This window comes from Panthera leo, chromosome E2 (assembly GCF_018350215.1).
Source record: "Panthera leo isolate Ple1 chromosome E2, P.leo_Ple1_pat1.1, whole genome shotgun sequence".
In the NCBI taxonomy this organism is placed as follows: Eukaryota; Metazoa; Chordata; class Mammalia; order Carnivora; family Felidae; genus Panthera; species Panthera leo.
This window is the reverse complement of record NC_056693.1, coordinates 31,212,813-31,231,157: the sequence shown is the minus strand read 5'-3', so window position 1 is coordinate 31,231,157 and position 18,345 is coordinate 31,212,813. Positions and strand designations below refer to the sequence as shown.

The 18,345-nt window shown below is 43.1% G+C and overlaps 1 protein-coding gene across 5 annotated transcripts in view; it reads right to left on the bottom strand.

Annotated features, from left to right (window-relative positions):
• FTO (FTO alpha-ketoglutarate dependent dioxygenase) overlaps window positions 1–18,345 on the bottom strand; it is a 389,506-nt gene that overhangs the window by 264,059 nt on the left and 107,102 nt on the right. For all 5 annotated transcript variants that reach the window (XM_042918172.1, XM_042918177.1, XM_042918175.1 and 2 more), the window contains exon 2: window positions 13,881–13,958. In XM_042918172.1, coding sequence (XP_042774106.1) covers window positions 13,881–13,958 — 78 coding nt within the window. The remainder of the gene's footprint in view (window positions 1–13,880; window positions 13,959–18,345) is intronic.

Genomic DNA, 18,345 nt, shown 5'->3' with positions numbered 1-18,345 from the left:
AATTAAAAAAAAAAAAGGCACCATATACAAGTAGTACTTATGTCTACTTTATGAGTAACCACCAAAAAACTCCCTGAGACTTAGTCATTTGCATGTTATCAAGTTTACAGCCCTATCCGAATCTAGACCTTCGTCCTCCTCCCAGGGCTGGAGTCATTTCATATCCCTCTTGAGAAAGCCTGCTCTTGCATACATCTCCTCCCAACTGTGTGTTCAGTAATGCCGCCCCGGTAGCTTGAAATTGGCCATGGTGAAGTATTTACACCACAGAAATCAGGAAACACTGAGTCAAAGCTGAAGGGTTTTTTTTGTTTTGTTTTGTTTTGTTTTGTTTTCCCAGACAGCCAATTCTTTTTTTTTTTAATTTTTAATATTTATTTCTGAAAGAGAGAGAGAGACTCAGAGCATGAGCAGGGGAGGGGCAGAGAGAGAGGGAGACACAGAATCCGAAGCAGGCTCCAGGCTCTGAGCTGTCGGCACAGAGCCCGACACGGGGCTTGAACTCACAAACCGTGGGATCATGACCTGAGCCGAAGTCGGATGCCCAACCGACTGAGCCACCCAGGCGCCCCTTCAGACAACCAATTCTTAAACATTTAGTAGGATACCACTGTGTATGCTTGAAATGCGTTATGGACAGGAGTACGTGGTCAGAAAACATTTGGATCAGAGGAAAGATATTTCCTATATCGGAATAAACTGGGAGAAAGAAGATGTAAATTCAGATAGGGCCATAAACTTGATAATATGCAAACGACTAAGTTTTGGGATTTTTTTTGGTGGGGGGGGGAGAGGGGAGCACTTCCAATTTTCACAGTGAAAATGCCAAACAAATCACTAGCTAAGAATGTGTGCCAGTCATTTGGGCTGTTTGCCAAATAGTTCTGGATTTCTCCCCTATCATCCAGGATTTGGGGCCCATGTGAACTTACACTTCCAAGCCCGCCTCATGCTGGATGAAACATGTCACTATTTCTGCCCAGTGAAAAATGCTGGCTGCCACTTCCAGCCTGGAGCACTTCACTGCCGGTGCCAGACCCTCTAGAACATTCTTTCTGGCACAGTAACCGGCTAGTGGCTGCTTGGATCTCTGAGTTACTACTTTAATGGGTAGTGACTCTTTGCCAACCCACAAATGATATGTAAAGTGAATAAGAAGTATTGTTGGGGGAAGCCACTGAGATTTGAGGGTTGTTTGTCACTACAGCATTATCTAGCCTATTCTGCCTAATCCAGAACACAGGGAACAGAAGGTATGGAGGAAGTCTGAGGAAGTATGCGGAAGAAAAATCAATTAGTCAAGTCTGCATACGGAAAAATGACCTTACTAGGAAGGGACAGTAGGACTGCCCTGCTTCTCAGAGGGCCTATCTGAGGTGGGGGATCATAAACTTAAAGTTGACAAAGAGCAGACTTATGGGGCACACCACTGGGAATTGCCATTGAGACTGTCAGGGATGCATTTAGGATTTATAGTTTCTATACTCACTTATTCCATTTGCAAAACAAGAAGAGAAATCTCATACTTTCTGTTCATGCAGCTCGTGAAGGGAGCAATGTAAGCTAGTAAGCAACAACAGAATATTCTGGAGCCAAGAGCCGTCACTCCAATTTTATCACTAAACTAACTATTCTCTGAGCAAGTCCCCAAACACTCGGTATGTTCGAAGCACATCTAACCAACAGCAGTGGTTCAGAAGGAAATTTCTCTATACTGTCTTAACGGTTCTGGGGTTCTTCTAAACAACCCTCAGTATAAGATATGAAACAAAATAAGAGAATTCCCAAGAACTTTATTTGGGAACACACCCACTCTGGGACTGGGAGAGGAGGAAGGCTGGAAATAATACACAAACACACATCTACATCTACCTACAGCTGCCATTGCTCAAATAGACAGTGGGGCTGGAGACTCCAGAAGAGGTATTGAACACAGGAGAATAATAATTCTAAAGACCTGGGAAACTCACACAACCATATGCGTATCACATGTAAATACCTTGACAATAAAAAAAGCATTCCAAAAATAAGAGTACAAATGACGTGCGAAAGTATCCCCCGCCCCCCCAAATTTTGCACTGATCTCTCATCTGCCTTTCCCCTTTAACCACATCTGCCTCTTTTCCTACAGGTCTCAAGGGGCCAGCATTCGGCAACCCCCTTCGGACAGGCCCTTTCCCCCAAATCTATACCTGCCAGGACCTTCTCATCCTCCAGGCCACTTTCTAAAGAATCCTTCCCTGAACTTCCACCCTCACGTACGTATCCCCGTTCCCCTTCATTATACTTCTCTTTCTGCTTTCACAGCACGTGCCAATCCGTAACTACTTATTTATTTGAACTACTATTTATTTTTATTTTTTTAATATGAAATTTATTGGAAAATTGGTTTCCATACAACAGCCAGTGCTCCTCCCAACAGGTGCCCCCCCATGCCCATCACCCACTTTCCCCTCCCTCCCACCCCCCATCAACCCTCAGTTTGTTCTCGGTTTTTAAGAGTCTCTTATGGTTTGGCTCCCTCCCTCTCTATTTTTTTTTCCTCCCCTTCCCCCATGGTCTTCTGTGAAGTTTCTCAGGATCCACATAAGAATGAAAACATATGGTATCTATCTTTCTCTGTCTGACTTATTTCACTTAGCATAACACTCTCCAGTTCCATCCACGTTGCTACAAAGGGCCAGATTTCATTCTTTCTCATTGCCACGTAGTACTCCATTGTGTATATAAACCACAATTTCTTTATCCATTCATCAGTCGATGGACATTTAGGCTCTTTCCATCATTTGGCTATTGTTGAGAGTGCTGCTATAAACATTGGGGTACAAATGCCCCTATGCATCAGCCCTCCTGTATCCCTTGGGTATATTCCTAGCAGTGCTATTGCTGGGTCATAGGGTAAATCTCTTTTTAATTTTTTGAGGACCCTCCACACTGTTTTCCAGAGCGGCTGCACCAGTTTGCATTCCCACCAACAGTGCAAGAGGGTTCCCGTATCTCCACCTCCTCTCCAGCATCTATAGTCTCCTGATTTGTTCATTTTGGCCACTCTGACTGGCGTGAGGTGATATCTGAGTGTGGTTTTGATTTCTATTTCCCTGATGAGGAGCGACGTTGAGCATCTTTTCATGTGCCTGTTGGTCATCTGGATGTCTTCTTTAGAGAAGTGTCTATTCATGTTTTCTGCCCATTTCTTCACTGGATTATTTGTTTAAAATCTCTCCTGCAAGCCTGAATCTCCCAGAAGAAGGACACGGTAGTGGCTTTATTCTCCACTTTATCTCCAAGCCCTTGGCTGGCTCAAATATAAGTGCTTAAGACTTGTTTCTAAGAGTAAAAGAAGAAAAGGTCTGAGACTGATAGAAAGCAGATTAGCGGGGGTCTGAGCTAGGAGTGGAAAAGAAGGCTGACTGCAAAGAGGCAGGAGGGATCTTCTGGGCATTCTGGAAATGTTCTAAAACTACCATGGTGATAGTTGCACCACTCTGCCAATTTACCAAAAATTACTGAACTGTATAATCTTAAAAGGTGAATTGTATGGTATGTAAATTGTACATATACACAGCTCATCAATAAGCAGCTTTTAAAAGATGGATACATTTGGGGGCGCCTGGGTGGCTCAGTCAGTTAAGTGTCAGACTCTTGGTTTTGGCTCAGATCATGATCTCATGGTTCATTAGTTCAAGCCCCATGTCAGGCTCTGCACCAGCAGCATAGAGCCTGCTTGGGATTCTCTCTCTCCCTCTCTCTCTGTCCCTCTCCCCTTCTCGCTCTCTCTGTCTCTCTCAAAATAAATAAACTTAAAAAAAATAAAAATAAAAAAATAAAAGGTGGATACATTTGAATATGCAAAATTTTTTAAATTCTACATGAAAAGAATTATAAAATAAAAAGGCAAACACTAACTGGAAAAAACTATTTGCCATCTATTTGGCAAAAATGGACAATATTCTTAATAAATAATCTTTCAGGGGCACCTGGGTGGCTCAGTCGGTTAAGCGTCCGACTTCAGCTCAGGTCACGATCTTGCGGGCTCTGGGCTGATGGCTCAGAGCCTGGAGCCTGCTTCCCATTCTGTGTCTCCCTCTCTCTCTCTGCCCCTCCCCCGTTCATGCTCTGTCTCTCTCTGTCTCAAAAATAAATAAAACGTTAAAAAAAAATAAAAAAATAAAATAAATAATCTTTCAAATTTAAATATATGTATATATACACATACAACTATCTATCTATATATATTGATATATATATCAATAAAGAAAATCACATAAATTAATGGAAAAGGCTCTTCAATTCAGAAAAATATTGAACTGCCCCAAAGTCAGAAAAAAATACAAATTAACATAATTTGTATTAAATTATATTTAATTTAGTTTTGCCTATCAAATTTGCAAAAAACAAAATTTTATCATAGTAATACACATTGCTGGTGAGGCAAAACCAAATACTCTAATAGTCTGCAATCAGGAATGCAAACTATTACAACTTTGCTATGGCCAGTTAGACAAAATTTACCAGAACCTAATATGCTCATATCTTTCCATCCAGTTTTCCTACTTTTAAGAATTTCTCATAGGGAAAGAATTAGAGAAACGTACCAAGATTATAAGGATATTCATCATACTATTATTTATGATTAAAAGCTGAAAACCACCAAATGCCCAACAGGGGATTAGAGGTGAAATGGTATATTCATACAAGATGGAATACTAAAGTAACACACTTTAGGAAAAAATCTGTACTGTTTTGTGAAAAACGTACATAACAAAATACTATTAAACAAGAAATTTAATAACCAGATATTTAGACAATACGATCTCAGCTTTAACAGAAAACAAATGTAGACATGTAAATACAGAAAAAAAAAATTAGGGGAAAATACGGTCACAAATTGATGGTGGTTATCTCTAAGTGGTGAACCTGGACATAATTTTAATTTTCTTCTTTAGACATCTGTATATTTTTCAGATTTGCCAAAATAAATCTAAAATACCTTTTAAATTAGAACAAGCAAGGAACGGGTGCCCAGGTGGCTTCGTCGGTTAAGCATCTGACTCTTGATCTCGGCTCAGGTCACGATGTCACGGTTCATGGGATTGAGCCCCGTGTCGGGCTCTGTGCTGACAGCGTGGAGCCCACTGGGGATTCTCTCTCTCTACCCCTCCCCCACCAAAATAAATACACTTTAGAAAAAAGAAAATCAAGGATAAAATGTCGTGTTCAAAAATTCTTAATTTTCATGACATTTCTTATATTTGCCAAGAGATTCTTTTTGATGACCCTGAATTTTCTTTTTTTTTTTTTTTTTTAAAGTTTATTTATTTTTGAGACAGAGAGAGACAGAGCATGAACGGGGGAGGGGCAGAGAGAGAGGGAGACACAGAATCTGAAACAGGCTCCAGGCTCCGAGCTGTCAGCACAGAGCCCGACGCGGGGCTCGAACTCACAGACCGCAAGATCATGACCTGAGCCGAAGCCGGACGTTTAACTGACTGAGCCACCCAGGCGCCCCAATGATGACCCTGAATTTTCAAAAATGTTTCAATGTAACTTCCTGCACTAATTTAGATCTGATTTAAAACGTTGTTGAAGGCTCTAGAAAATTATGATTTTAATGCAATAAATACAAATAATATATTCGAACTGGCTCATTTGGTCACTATCTCAAAAAAAAAATCCAAGGGAAAAGTCCTCCATCCTAAATGCCTGATCTAATTATTTATAAAGTAACTAGGCTAGTGCCTGACACATAAAAACACCACGGAGTGTTTCTTAAATTTTTCTTTAACGAGAGCAAGTAACTCTGGGAAAGAACTCAACGTTAAATAATGGATTATTAACTCATTCTGCCAAACAAGCAAGTTTACTTTCCGTTTTGGACAGGTACGTGTAAAACATCAGATATCACACAATGATCTGGAACTGCCGTCGGCAGATTTTCAGGTATGTTAGAATTTTTTTGTTGTTTAATCCCATGAAAGTTTTGCCAGGGAGTATGCAGTCATGCAATTATATTAATAGTTGTCTGGTCACCTAATATATTTCTTGAGGTCTACAAAAGATTCCGTCACCTAAATGACAATTATATAGTTTAATAAGCAGCTGGAAAGGCATCGTAGATATAAATTGCCAACATGCCAGGGCTTTTATCAATCTTCGACAGATGCAGAATGAATGGTAGGTTTTCTGGAGAATACGCTTTATTTTCCACCTATTTGACACCATTATGTGAAAATTCTACTGCTTCTCCTCTCACATCAAGGGACAGTTCTGAAAGGATGTCGTCCTACAGAGAGGACAGACCTGCTGTTAAATGAAGAAGATACCAGTGTTGCAGGAGGCTCACGTAAACGAAGCCAATGGAACTGAACCTTCGGTAGAGTGAAATTAAACCGATAGTCTTCAAGTGACTTGGGAAAGGTACTTCATTTAAAAAGTGTTAGGACAATGGAATACTACGTGGCAATGAGAAAGAATGAAATATGGCCTTTTGTAGCAACGTGGATGGAACTGGAGAGTGTGATGCTAAGTGAAATAAGCCATACAGAGAAAGATACCATATGGTTTCACTCTTATGTGGATCCTGAGAAACTTAACAGAAACCCATGGGGGAGGGGAAGGAAAAAAAAAAAAAAAAGAGGTTAGAGTGGGAGAGAGCCAAAGCATAAGAGACTGTTAAAAACTGAGAACAGGGGTGCCTGGGTGGTTCAGTCGGTTGGGTGGCCGACTTCAGCTCAGGTCATGATCTCGCGGTCCGTGAGTTCAAGCCCCGCGTCGGGCTCTGTGCTGACAGCTCGGAGCCTGGAGCCTGTTTCAGATTCTGTGTCTCCCTCTCTCTGACCCTCCCCCATTCATGCTCTGTCTCTCCCTGTCTCAAAAATAAATAAAACGTTAAAAAAAAAAAATTAAAAAAAAACTGAGAACAAACTGAGGGTTGATGGGGGGTGGGAGGGAGGGGAGGGTGGGTGATGGGTATTGAGGAGGGCATCTTTTGGGATGAGCACTGGGTGTTTTATGGAAACCAATTTGACAATAAATTTCATATATTGGAAAAAAAAAGGAAAAAAAAATAAAAAAAAAATAAAATAAATAAAAAGTGTTAGGATACTGTGATGCCAAGTGACTGTATTTCTAATCTGGCTGTTAGTAGAGTTTGCTGGTAACACTTTGTATTTTGCACTCGACAGAAATGTATATACACATTACCAGTCATAATATTTTCTGTATAATTTTCATTGTAACATGCTCATGACTGGGCAACCATATCCTGAGACAAATGGGGTGGACACTTATCTGGCCCAACCTCCCGCTGCACAATGCTGAGCAGTCTCCCAAAGGAGGCTCTCTTCTGAGGTTACTGCATAGGCTTTGCCACAGCTTTCGCGACCGGTCTTGTGATGACGTGTGGTTTGCTACAAAGCGGCTCAGAGGTGTTTGTTCACTCATTGCATGGTTCGTCTTTTGGGTATTAATTTAAAATGACTGGATACCTGCTATGTACCGGACACCATACAAGGTGCCATAAGTACGAAGATAAAAACAAGGTAGCTCCTGTTTTATAGCACCTCGTAGTTTAACAGTACAGATAGAAATAAAAACCGCTAGCTAAAGAACGGCTCATCATCATGGAAATATGAATATACTACTATGGGAGCAAGGAATAAACGAGCAGGAAGGGACTCTGGAAATTTTTCATTTGTTGAGCACATATTTATTGAGCACATACTATTTGCAAAGCGCTAGGTGTTGGGAATACGAAGAGGACAAAACTTCAATATGGTAGCCAGGAGCTCCCATATATACATACGGCATATAAACACCTGGTATCTATGGCCCATAATATACATAGTATTTTACGGATTTAGTATTCACTTATTTAGATTGTGACAGTGTTATGGAAAAAAAGAAATCCAAGGTAAGTAGGAGAGAAATGCTATTATACAGGGGCTGGTCAGAGAGGGCCTCTGATAAGGTGACATCTGAGCAGAAGAATGCAAGAAATGAGGACCCAAGCCCCACAGGCGCCTGGGCGGGGAAGAGAGTTCCAGACTAAGGGAACACCAAGTGCGAGCCTTGGGGGCAGCAGTGTGCTTGGGTTGATTCTCCGAAGGGCGAGAATGCCAGAGTGGCAGGAGGAGGGGCGGCAGAGGCAGGAAATGAGCAGAGAGAAGCTCCGGGGCCAGAACTCAGGGTGCTTTGTGGGCAAATGTCAGGTCCCAGGCTTTCACTCCGAACAAGGCGGGGAGCGATGTAAGGGCTCTGAGCATGAAAAGCATAAGGAGCCAACTCAAGCTTCAGAAACAGCAGGGCTACAGACGCGGTGTTGAAACAGACAGAAAGCTCTCTGCAACCACCTGAGAAAGAGAGGGCGGTAGCCTGGCGACTGTGTAGAAGACAGAAGTGGTAAGAAGTGGCTAGATTTTTAATACACCCTGAAAGTAAAACAAGTGGGATTTTCCGGTATCTTCACAGAAGAGGTCGTAGTTAAGCAAGGTCTTCAAGGGTGAGTAGATGCTCACCAGACAGAAAAGGGGATAAGGGTACTCCACACCCAGGGAATAACAGGCACCAGGCCACGGAAGGACGGAAGGACACAGCAGATCCAGGGTGTAGCAAGAAACCCCGCAGGACAGGAGTCTAAGGTTGGATGGATTCCATGTTAGGCAATGGGCAAAGATTCGACCAGAGAGGTAGTCGCTAGCCTTATAGGCTACGCTGAGGAGGGTGAACTTGACCTTACAGGCAAGCGAGACCGAGCAAAATTTATCAAGCAAGGAGTGACAGGTCAGACACGTTAATAGGAATGCAATATTGATGGCACCGGAGAGGGAACAGGTTTTCCAAGTTGGAAAACCCCCAAACTGTGTTGGTGGAAAACGATAAACGAGGGCCGGAATGAAGACTATGTCGGTGGAAATGGAAAAGAAGACACACCTTGAGGGAGTACAGAGAGGCAGAACTGCCAGGGCCCAGCGCCTGAATGAGGGCTCGAAGCAACGGGCAGGAAGTGAGGACGGCAAGGTGTCTGACTTGATGAACGGGCCAAAGGGGACGGCCACTAGGGAAGAGGATAAACGGCGGGATCCCCTAAAATGGATCCTCACCAAAATGTACGTCGTAGCTTGTCCTACTTGTGCCCCAGACCCTCTCATGGCCTCTCAAGTCATTCGGAGTCACAGCCAGCACGGCCAGCATAGACAGCAAGTTCCCGTATCATGGGGCCATGGCTCTCTGACCTCGTCTCTTCTGTTCTCAACTCTCTCATTCCGCTCCAGATATGCTGGGGTCAGGGGCTCCCCCTCAAACATACCGAGGCTCTGCTGTTCCCTATGTCCAGAACATTCTTCCTGCAATGTTGGAATGGCTTGTTCCTAAACCTCCAGAAGGTCTTTGTTCAAATGTCACTACGAGAAGGCCTTCTGCAATCCCCTTATTTGCAATCCCCCACCTACAGTGCCCCTTCACGGACTTTATCTCCATACCAGTGTTCCCGTCCAACATTTATTTTTCAGTTTCCTGTTTATTTCTCTTCCCTCCCCACTCCCATCCCACCCCATAAGAAATAAGCTCAAAGAAGGAAGAATCTTCTGTCAGTTTTCACAACTTCATCTCTAATGCCTAAAACATTTCCTGCATAGAGTAAGGGAGCTAAATACACATGTTTAGTGAAGTCGGTAATGAACTAATACAGATCATGTCGGGTTAGATGTTCCTGTGAGACGCTCAGGCACAGCCACCCGATAGGCAGTTGGGACCAGAGCACTGGAAGTCGCAAGGGAGAGCAGGGATGGAGACGGAGATTTGCGATCGTGGGGATGAAGGCAGAGCAATTCCCCAGAAGCATCGAGAGCTACGGTAGGACGATACTAAAATTCAGACTCAGGAGTCAGACAGCCTGGGCTCAGATCCTGGTCTTGACACTTCTTGCTTATCATATAAACCTTGAACAAAGTTTTAAAACCCTCTGTGCCTCAGTGTTCTCATCTGTAAAATGGGATTTAAAAAAAAAAAAAACAAAAACCTGCCTCAGAGGGTTAAGAGTTAAAGAAGCAAATACACGTAAAGAGAACAGCAAACAGTACCAGAAAAGCCTGGCACACGGAAAGGGACACAGGAAATGAAAGCAAGGGGGCATACTGACGGGAGAGGCATTTTCTCTGGATAAGAGGGGTAACATTTAAACATTTTTTTTTTTAAGTTTATTTTATTTGTTTTGACAGAGAGAGCACAAGCAGGGGAGGGGCACATAGAGAAGGAGAGAGACAGAATCCCAAGCAGGCTCTGCGCTGTCAGAGGGGCTCGAACTCACAAACCGTGAGATGGTGACCTGGGACGAAGTTGGACGCTTGATCGACTAAGCCCCCCAGGTGCCCCCCCGCCACCAGGGGTAAGAAGCCAGGGTTTATTTTCAGACTACGTAGCCCCTCCTCTCCTTATCCTCTGTAGTGAACCTACAGAAGTTCCCTCCGCTTCTCCTTTGAGTGTGTTGTTGTTTTATTTCTCTTCTCTCTGGTCCAATCAGAAGACACCAAAAACCATCTCTGAAGGTGTTTCAAATTTGAGCAAGGTATGGGATACTGGGAGGCGCACCGCATGGCAGGAAGAGCGTGGGCCTTCGGAGGCAGATAAATGTGGTCTTGAACTCCACCTCTGCTGCTCAGATACGGAGCTTGGTCTGGATCTAAAGAGAAATTTGGTTTTTAATTTTTTTCATCTTTACTTATTTTTGAGAGAGAGAGAGAGAGAGAGCAAGTGAGACAGGGCGTGAGCAGGGGAGGGGCAGAGAGAGAGGGAGACACAGAATCCCAAGCAGGCTCCAGGCTCTGAGCTGTCAGCCCAGAGCCCGACGGGGGGCTCAAACTCACAAACTGCAAGTTCATGACCTGGGCCGAACTCAGCCACCCAGGCGCCCCTAAAGAGAAATTTCTAAAAGAGAAAGATAATACCTACCCCCCCCCCCCAACACCGCAAACCTGAAGAAGAGTAACTGCTGCACACATTTTTGTGGCATAAGTGAACGGGGCGGTTGTGAGGGCAGAATGCAAGAACGCGGCCCACTTAAGGGTGTGGGGTCAACGCGCGGACCCAACAGAGAAGCTACAGCAAGCCTTGCTTTGGGGACTGGCAGCTGGACTGGCATTCTTGTGGCCAGGGCCTGTTTAAAAGACCCGGAGTCGGGTCAGAACTTTCTATTTATTCATGTCCTTATACTTCGTCTTCGAAGGGAAAAGATTTGCTTTAGGAAGGGTTTGCTGAAGCACTAGCCCTTATTATAAGGCGCACTTAAAGTGATTAGATCCTGTTATCGGGTCTGTTGTGGGTCTTGGAAAGATAAAAGGGCCACCTTGGTAGTTGTTCTGTTTGCCTCTGAGTTTCCTTTTATCCCCCAGTGTTGGGCTGGCTGCGAGCACCGCGGCTGATAACCTTTGTGTTTAATTCGTCGTGTACCAGCACCGCTCGCACCATGCCAAAGCCGAAAGGCTCAGCAGCTGCTTTACGGCAACGTGCGTAATCATGTCTCCGAAAATAGCAATAGGGATTTAAGAACTGATTGCATTTTGTGGGTTTACTTGTTTTAAGGAAAGTGCTTTGGAAAAAAAAAATTTTTTTTTTTCTGATTACCAAAGAATACGTGCTCATTCAAGATAGTTTGGAAAACCAGAAACACTCAAAGGATCGAAAACCCTACCACGCCGGCCTAGAACATTTCTGCATAAATCCTGCAGACCTTTCCAGATCCCACCTCCCCAGAGAGGAGCGTGCATGGACAAAAACAAAATTAAAATCACACTAAACATTATGATATGACTGGCTTTTGGAATTAACTAATTGGTGCATTAATTCATTCATCCAGCCAAGCAAATTATTTAAATACCTAACTTAGGTGCCAGGCCCTGTACAAAGCACGAAGGATGAGGGAGACGAGCATATAAATAAAATCAGTGAGATACACGGAGGTGATAAAGGTGCACGCAAAGTCCGACGGGTGCACACGACAGGGAGCAGAGACAATTCTCCGCGCTGTAGAGGTGTCAGGGAAGCACCCTACAAGAGAGGACACGTTACTCACAGGTAACAGAAGTTCACCAACGAAGGGACGTCAGCCGGGGATGGAGCAAGAAGGCCCAAAACATGAGACCGCGCAGCTGGTCTGAGGTGCTTGCGACAAAAGTCCAGCGTACGTAACAAGATGAAAGAGACTAAGAGATAAGGCTACAAATGCAAGACCCAGGCAACGAGCGGCCACCGCGCGGTTTGAAGCAGGGGGTTGGCCTGCGCAGATTGATGTCTTGGTTAGAAAATGTGCTAGAGCTCTAAGGATTAAGAAAGAGGCGCACGGAGGAAAAACTAGTCCATAAAAGGACTCATCCGGTGAAAGACAGCGAAGATCTAATGAGAAGGGAGATGACAGATAAACGTCCTGGAATGGACAGTGAGCTGGAAGCCAAGGGACCTGGATTCTAGATGGGTAAATATCTTCTTTCCTGTCTTCCTTCTGCAGCTACTGAGAATCAGCCACACCCAAGTGCACGCTAGATGCTGGAGAAACAAAGATGAGGGGGTCAAATTCTTACCCCAAGAGCTTACATCCTAGGAGGAAAGCAGAGGTGACCGTGCACTATCAGTGCCTGCCCAGAACGCCTTCCCCTCCTTCTTTGGGACGGGGACTCCGATCGTCCCCTAAGGAAACCATCCATCTCTGACTCACAGCCCATGCACTTTGAGTGGAAATGGTCCTCTCTGAGCCCAACTCCACGAGTGGGTGCATGAACTGGGCTGTGCAAACAGGAGCGTCTCACCCACCTGAACACAGTGACTGGTTCAGGAATAGGCACAGGATTCTAACCAGGCCAACGAGATCACTCCCAGGAGAACTGGATGGACCCCCCCCCCAAAAAAAAAAAAAAAAGAAATTACTGCCTTCTTCTAAGATCCCATGTGCTTCAAACCACATGCCCCTCGGGCTGTGAGAGTCCTCCTCTGCTAGCAGGTCAGAGCCCATCCAGCATGAAGTCACAAGGGGCGCAGAACCAAATCACGGCACAGAGAAAAGCAGTGTGATCAGATACCATCTTTTGAGAGGCTGGATTCAGCCGGGCACTCCAAGGCCTCTACGTCAAGAAGGCCAGTAAATTCCCTTTTTTTGCTGCAATGAGTTTGTTTGGGGTTTTGCCACTTGTAATTGAAAGAGTACTGACGAAGTCAGGGAGAGAAACACAGAACCCCGTAACTGCAACACAATGCGATGGGCACCACAGAGGTATCCCACAGGGTACAAGAAGCTCAGAACAACAAAGCAAAGTCAACTCTACTTGTAGGTAAGGGGATGTTTAATCGAAGTCTTTTTTTTTTTAATGTTTATTTATTTTTGAGAGAGTAGGAGAGAGAGAGAGAGAGAGAGAGAGAGAGACACAAGCAGGGGAGGGGCAGAGAGCGAGGGAGACACAGAATCTGAAGCAGGTTCCAGGCTCTGATGCGGGGGCTCGAACCCACGAACCGTGAGATCATGACTTGAGCCGAAGTCGGACGCTTAGCCAACTGAGCCACCCAGGCGCCCCTAAGTGAAGTCTTGAAGACTTAGCCGTCTGGCAACAAGAAAGGCGCAAAAAGGATAGTCTATGCAGAAGAGACACAATGAGCAGAGGCAAGGAAGTACAAAAGGCATGGAACGTTGGGGAAGAAAAAACAGTCCACTGTGCTAAAGCCCTAAGTTCACGGCAGAGAGCAGATCGTGAAGGAGTCTATACGTTCTGGGGATGATAAGGAGTCACTGCATAACCAGATCAGACCATTTCGCTTCTCATTTAACCTCTCCAGACCACAGCTGCTTCTTAGACCAGAATGAATAAATACAAATTGACACAAATATTAAAAAATCTTACCTGCTGATAAAATTCATCATCCTTGGGGGTCAGATAAGGAAGCCAGGTATCTTCAAGCTCCTCAAGAAGCCTCAGTTTCTGTTCAAAAATAATAATGATTGTAGGTGAATGAATATAAAGTGACCAAAATATAAGACAATCCCTTGTTTTGCCAGTAAAACAATACCCAGAAAACTTAGCCAACCTGAATGTGTAAACTTTTACAGACAGAAATGAGCTGAATGCCTATTATTTAATGTACTAATTTAATTACGTACACTTAAATGACACATTGGATAAAGCATTAATTTAGCAATCATGATTTTATTCACTCTTAATATTCCATGAAACAATTTAATTCACCAATCTTGACATATTTCTTCAACTCAAGGTCTTTGTCATCACCGGAATCACCTTTTGAGACATCCAATACAGTTTTCTAAAGCAAATCTTCCTGTCTGTATAATGACACAGAATTTTCTGAAAATCCTTCTATGACACTAAACACTGGAAATACCAAACCAAACTATAGTATCCATTTACATAGTGTCAGGATATTTGGAAGATGTACTCATCCTATAAACATTAATCTGATATCATATCTACTTATGTATTACTTTTTGAAAGTAATCTTTCACCTCTAGACTAATTACTAATAAAAGCATCCTCACTTTTCTTTCCCAATTTTATGGCAAACATTTGTAAAGCATCCACAGCTAGCCCTGTCTGAGGCCATTTTTATGTCTTCCCAAATAGTACTACGCTGTTCAAACAAAGTAACTAAGAGAAGACCCCATATTGTAAAGTGCTTTATAAAGAATCAAAGACATATAAGGTGACAGCTTCCTTCTGAAGGATTTTTTTGAATGTTATATTCAAATATATATGGAGGGTATGTGTCGTGTATGTGTGTATGCTTAAATGGCATTATATGTGTGTGTATACACATAGACATACACATAGGAATTATCTACATACTACAGAAAATTTCTCAAAGGGAAAAAAAACAGAAAAGAAAAACAAAAGATTTTCAAATAAAACTGCAATAAAATGCATATTCTGGTTGTTATCGGCACCTTTATAAGAATTAGAAAATGGGGTGGGGGGGGGGGTTGCCTGGGTGGCTCAGTCGATTGAGCATCCGACTCTTGATTTTGGCTCACGTAATGATCCCAGGGTCGTGGGATCAAGCCCCACGTTGGGCTCTGCACTGAGTGTGGAGCCTGCTTAAGATTCTCTCTCCCTCTCCCTCTCCCTCTCCCTCTCCCTCTCCCTCTCCCTCTCCGCCTCCCTCTCCCTCTCCCTCTCCCTCTCCCTCTCCCTCTCCCTCTCCCTCTCTCTCAAATTAAAATAAATTAAAAAAAGAATTAGAAAAGGGCACGCCTTGCTCTGACTCATTGCAGCCCTATTCCACAGGGCATGGCTTGGTGAACACTAACTGGAATTTAGCCCCTACCTGCTCCAGTGGACACTATCTTTATGCAGTGACCAACCTGCTCAACCAGACCTGGGGGCCCTGACTATCACCCTCCCCTCTCCCAGGAAAGCAGCCTTCTCTCACAAACCCATCACAGAGTAGTCCAGAGAAAACACCCATAGGGCAGAACTTAAATTCTTTTTGGATCTTTTGCAAATTATCCAAGGTAAATAAAGAAAAAAGGAATCAAAATATAGCAACCAGTTGATCTAAGAGAAACAAAACACTAAATCTTACTCATATAAAATCCTAGTCTTATTTATTTAGTGAAAGCTTTCTGCTTGGACTGTAGGTTTTATTCTCATCCATAATGATAAGACAGGTTTATCAGTTAAACAAGGAACAGTTTTCCTTTATGAAGAACCCATCTACTAACACAAACCATTAGATTAATCATTGGTTAAGTGGTTCATCTATTTTCAACATTAGCCATTATTTGGGACACGGAAAGAACTAATGATATTTCCAGGCATATACTTACACATTTATGACTTCACCACAGATCTAATCAAAATCCATACCTCAATTTTCACTTCAACCTCAGGAAAGCCTGCATTTTCCTATGAATCTTTTACCAGTCCTTTTTATAGATAGAATACTTAAATGCCAAAAAAAAAAAGAAAAAAAAATTAACCCATTGTTAAAAGCCTTGAATAATTCAAAGGCATATGATATCTCAAACCTTGAAATGACTCCATCTTGGAAATACCACCTTAAGATCTCTGCAGGCGAGTCTATGAAGCTAATTTGTGTATAAGAAGGAGGACAGAGGCACAATACCTCTAAGGAATTAAATATTCTACCTTAATGAGATTAAAAAGCAATAGACCTGTCCTGTAGGTCAACAAGGATTGGTGGAAGCTGAAATTCTGTTTATAATTAATACTTTAGCTCTGTTATAAAAATAACCATTTCCCAGCTCAGTGGAAGTCCAGTGTATCAGACAGGTATAAAACATCAGAATTTGGAAGGGCTGTATCAAAAGGGTAAAATTCTATAGGAATGTGCCTACTACAGAGCAAGCTGAATATAAATGGTCTCCATCCACTGGAAATTTCAATTTTGATACTGTGAGCATCATCATATCTATATGACAGGAGAGAATGAAGGTCCCAGCAATCACTGAACTTAAGACCCCACATATGAAATCTGCTCTGTACATTCACAGCCTACCATTTTACCAATTAACTAATGAGATCAATTAAAAATAACATTTATCAACTTAAAAAAAATTCTGGTCCTATCTGCCTTGGTGAAATCAATCAGGAATTAATATTAGATTCAACTGGTAATTCATGAACATCACACATTCCTTAAAAATTAAGATTGCTTTAGCGGGGCGCCTGGGTGGCTCAGTTGGTTAAGTGGCAGACTGCAGCTCAGGTCATGATCTCACGGTTCACGGGTTCAAGTCCCGTGTCAGGCTCTGTGCTTACAGCTCAGACCTGGGGCCTGCTTCGGATTCTGTGTCTCCCTCTCTCTCTGCCCCTCGTCCCCCGCTCATGATCTGTCTCTCTCTCAAAAATAAATAAAACATGAAAAAAATCTTTTAAAGTTAACACTGCTTTATAAAAAGGCAAAGTGACTCTGGGCATGACTATGGAGAAAAAAAGTCCTCTCATATTCAAGAGTGCAAATGAGTACAATATCAATCAATGGATGGCAATTGACAATTCCTATCAAAATTCAAATGCATCTGCCCATTGACTCAGAAATCCTACTTCTAAGGACTTTTCTATGGATATACAGTAAAACCTTGGACTGCGAGTAACTTGTTCTGTGAGAGTTCCACAAGACAATCAAACATTTCTAATAAACTTTAACTTGATAAATGAGCAATGCCTTACAGTATGAGTAGTACGTGATACCGAGCATCACATGATCACAACTGAGCCAATGGTTCTTGCAATTCACTTTGATATACAAGTGCTTTGGACTACAAGCATGTCTCTGGAACGAATTATGCTCGCAAACCAAGGTTTTACTGTACTTGTGTGGGGTTCGGAAGAATGTATGTCCAAGTTTACCCACTGGATCACTATCTGTAGAACAAAAGCTTAGAAACGTACTAAAAACCACTTGATTGTATACTTTAAAAGGATAAGTGTTTTGATATGTATGTTCTAGCTCCACTAAACGAAAAGATTAGCTCTAAAGCAAGGATCCACCCACAGAGAATGGTTAACTAAACTATGGTACATCGACACAATGAGATAAAATGCAACAGTAAGCAAGGATGAGGAAGTTCGCCTGTTAGTGAAATAAAAAGCTCTCCAGAATATCTCGGGAAGTAAAAGGCAACGGGCCGGACATGTGCTTGTGTGTCATACAGAAACATAAAGGATACGTGACAAACTATTCAAGTGGTTACCTGTCGGGGCAGAGGTGGGAAATGAACACGAGAGGACATGGGTGAAGCAAGACTGTTCCAAATAGTCCATTTGCATTGTTTTTGATTTTTGAACTAAGTAAATAGGTGGCCTATTCAACCTATCACCTCTTCTTACCTCAAACATACTGCCTACTGATTCTTAACGTAAAATTCAGTGTGAAAAGGCATGATGCCCTGAATTTTTTTACTCTGTTTTAGAAAGTGCATATTTTTGTGATGCACATGAAGCATACGGGGAGGAAACTCTCACAGCCCCGCACACCAAAGAGTAAAGAGGCAAAAGCAAACCACCCGGCTCTGACAATTTCTCTGTGTCAAATGCCAACCAGTCGGTGAGCACACACATTAAAATGCACTCTGGAGTGGACGAACAGGGTGCTCCTGGCTGACTGTCAGATCTGGCTAACTGCCGCTCCCCGGCCTGATGTACAGATAAATCCACACAGCTGGGCCCGACCGCACACCGCTCGGCTCACAAGCTTCTTTGCTGTCACGCTGGTGTCAAATGCATCAGGCGGCTCACAAATGCCACACGGAAGGCCAGAGAGTGCAAAACCCAAGCGCTCCCACCCGGTAGGAGGAGCGTATGAAGACCTTTCTGTAAGGGGCTACACCCA